The 3446-nt window shown below is 41.8% G+C and overlaps 1 protein-coding gene across 1 annotated transcript; it reads right to left on the reverse strand.

The window, feature by feature from the left end:
• Positions 1–1858: 1858 nt before the first annotated feature.
• Positions 1859–2047, reverse strand: LOC115873198 (thymosin beta-10-like). Its single transcript, XM_045283800.1, has one exon. The coding sequence runs from the start codon at positions 1991–1993 to the stop codon at positions 1859–1861; it is 135 nt and encodes a 44-aa protein (XP_045139735.1). The 5' UTR covers positions 1994–2047.
• Between the last annotated feature and the right edge of the window lie 1399 nt (positions 2048–3446).

A 3446-nucleotide genomic window follows, 5' to 3' on the forward strand; every position in this document is an offset into this window, starting at 1 on the left:
ACCCTTCATTCCCCTCTCTCATTTATATAACCCTTGCTGTTCCCCTGTACATGTCATTATTGGCTTACTACTCATCTCTCCCCACCTTAGTCCCTCTTATGCTCTTCTGGAATGGTTGTTCCCATCGCTGTCTCCATGGCATTGTCTTTCCTGCCTATCTTATATAGATAGACACCGAGAGAGAGAAAAAGAGAGAGGGAGAGAAACCATATAAATAGTTTTGAGTCTAACTGGTATCCTGGACCAGAGTAGATGATAGCTTTCTCTTAAATAGCAAGCAGGCCTTAGCCCACTCTGTTTTTCTTTCAGGGTTCCATATCCTGGGACCTACATGCCTAACAGCACTTATGCCCTTATATTCCTCAGCATTTGTGTCTGAAAAGCACATATCCTACAAATACCCATAGAGCTTCCTGCAGTCAGGGATGGAGCAGTCTAATACTCACCCCTCCACACACACACCTTCCATTACCCTTTAGACTTTCACTGTGACCCCTTGTGAATAACCCCCAACCAGTTCAGGGGTTGTCAAGTGCTGCTCCCAGAGTCAGAAATCTACCATCAGTATTCCTTGGGGACTTCATTCCCATCCTTGGTCTGTTGCACTCTCCTCTTGGGTTTGTCCCATGTGTGTGTGGGGGGGGGGGGGTCAGACTAGCCACTCTCCCAAATTGTGTCTTCAGTGCTATCCTTTGTAGTGCTGTCATCTAGGGAGGGGATGTCATGGCTCCAGCTAGGGTTGGCCCTGCAATCAACTCTCAGAACAAACTACTCTAAGCAGGAACTGTACCCTCAAGGATTGACATACCTGGGTGAGGTCTACCCTTCATCTCGCTTTCCTGTGGAGATATAAACTCTTTGGGTAGAATAGTGCCCTGGTTACCTTTGAGTGTCTTTTTACTTCCTCCACTCCTCTGTGGGACTTAAAGGCATATGGAGGGTAGGGAGGGGATGCCTTTCAGTAAAGCTGCTATTTGCAACTTTAAGTTTTTTTTAATTATTTATGTATTTTCATTATGTTTTCAAATTTGATGATGTATGTATCATTAGGTTTGGTCTGGCTCATGCCATAGTATCCCTCTGTTCCTCACCCTGGGAACTGTTCAATATGGGTAATTTCCTATATGCCCGTTCTGCTGTTTGAACTTACCTCAGTAAGCTTGTGTTGTACTTGTCCTTTTGTGCTCAGCATAACATCCTGCAACTCTTTCCATGAGATGAGGTGCTTCATCTTTTCATCACTATTTTTTAGTGATTCATAGTACTCAATTGTGTGTGTATACAATAGTTTTTTAATCGTTTGTCTATTGATGGAAATTTAGGCTGTTTCCAATTCTTTGCTATTGTGAACTGTGCAGCGATAAACATCAGAGTGCAGATGTATGGTCAAGATCTCTATCTTAGATCTTCTGGGTATATGCCCAGTACAGTAGAACCCTGGACCTTGATGCTAATCTATTCTAGAAGGGGTGTCAGGATACGATGCAATTGAGTTCTGAATCAATTTTTCTCATAATAAATAACTGGAAACAGATCTATCCATTCTTAACCACCAATTTTTTACCCTAACTATGCCTTTTTATACATAACATTAAACAGAAATTTCAAAGTAAATACGTTCAGAATTTAATAATAAAATTTATTTATTTACTTTTATGCCACAAGGTCTGTTTTACTTTCATTAATCATACAAATAATTTTCTATAGTATCCCAGAGCAGACCGGAGAATTTGGTAGTCCCTTTGGAGACCCGGAGGCCAGTGGGTTCACAGTGCAGCTTGTCGCTCGTTTCCATCTTGCAGGTGACTCTTCCTCCACATCAGTGTGGTGGACAATGGAGGGGACGAATCCTCCAGGATTAGGAGATTTCACTCCGCTTCTCCGGCTCCATGGTCTCTTTGGTCGGTAGGGTATTTTTCTCCTGCGTCTCCATTTTCTTCAGCTTGGCCTTATCGAAGCTGGCAATTTCTCCCATGTCTGGCTTTTCTGCCATTTTCTTAACGCAATCCCTGGCTTCCGGCTCCCAGAAGAGTTCCCGGGCGATCCCACTCTCAGTGCTGCAGCGAGACGAAATAATATAATTTAAATAAAAAACACATTTTTAAAAGTTTTTAATGTTTCTAACAACTATAGTATGGCCCATACCTTGAGATTGATGAGGATCTGGATCTGTGGACACAGATGTGGAGAGGAGGTTTGGAGACAGAGTCATTGTTTGGAAGGGGAATCCCCTTCCATAAAATAAACTGGTAGCTGCTTGTTGGGAGTTTTCCCCCCCTTCTTTGCCCTTTCACTAGGACCTGGCTGACTTTCTCTTTAAACAAAAATTGTCTAATGTGGTCTGCTGTTGTCATTTCCTTAACTGTTTTCTAAAAGGGTCTACTAAACTATCAATAACAATACACAGTTAACCAGTTCCTTATCACGATAATACTTTTCAAAATACTCTTTCTTAGGACCCATGTTTTTTAAATCTAAAAACAGTGCATAAAGCCACAAAAACTGAGAAAACTAAAGTAAAATGCTTGGAACACAGCTGCAAAATGTTTAAACAACGCGAACTAACAATGCCAACTAATGCTAAGTGACCAAAACACGAACTGCTTTTGTTTACAAAAATCATGTGTGTTGGGTCGCATTCTGATGTTTGTTTGGGCAATGATGCAAAATTTTCTTGACTTTTCACGTTGAAATCTGATTATGAAAAGTACTAAAGCGGTCAAGCACTGGGGCTCTCCTGTAGTGGAATTGCTGTATTGTAAGGTAACTCAATTTCCATTTCTTTTAACTATCTCCAAATGCTTTTCATGGTGGCTGTACATATCTACAGGCCATCAGCAGTAAATGAAAGTTCCTATCTCACCACACCCTCTCCAACATTTGTTGTTTTCCTGAGTTTTGGAATTGGGTTATCTTTGTGAGTGTTATGTGCTATCTAACAGTGTGTTAGCCTGGGTTGACTGGAGAAACACATTCATAAAGACACTCATATGTATATAAGAAAGAGCTTTATATTCAAGAGTAATTGTACATTAAGAAAACATCCCAGCACAGACCAGATCAAGACCATAAGTCCAATATTACCCCACATGTCAATACTAGTCCATAAGTTCCTCTTTAGACTCATGCAGCCATGCAATGATGCTGAATTCAGGAAGACCACAGACCAGTGTGTGGGAAGTCTTATGGATCCAATGATGGTGTAAGTTTCTCAGCACTGGTGTGGGACTCTGTGTGGCTCCTTCAGCTCCAGGGCTCTGGCTGTATCAGTGAAGCTCCATCGGGCTCATTGTCAGTAATGTCTCCCAGGGAGTGAGCACGTGTCCTGCCTCCAGTGAGCTATTTATCTCCTAAGTACCTCCAAATGAGGTTATCAAGCTGCGACCTGATCAACAGGCTAGACTACACCCCTTCACTCATAATAGTCTCAAATTGACAACAGATTG

Source organism: Echinops telfairi, unplaced genomic scaffold (genome assembly GCF_000313985.2).
Source record: "Echinops telfairi isolate 266 unplaced genomic scaffold, ASM31398v2 ScPeMD7_7467;HRSCAF=8505_0, whole genome shotgun sequence".
Classification (NCBI taxonomy): Eukaryota; Metazoa; Chordata; class Mammalia; order Afrosoricida; family Tenrecidae; genus Echinops; species Echinops telfairi.

What these genes read in the sequence shown, in the direction of transcription:
- LOC115873198 (XM_045283800.1), bottom strand. Translation starts at nt 1,993, where the DNA reads ATGGCAGAAAAGCCAGACATGGGAGAAATTGCCAGCTTCGATAAGGCC.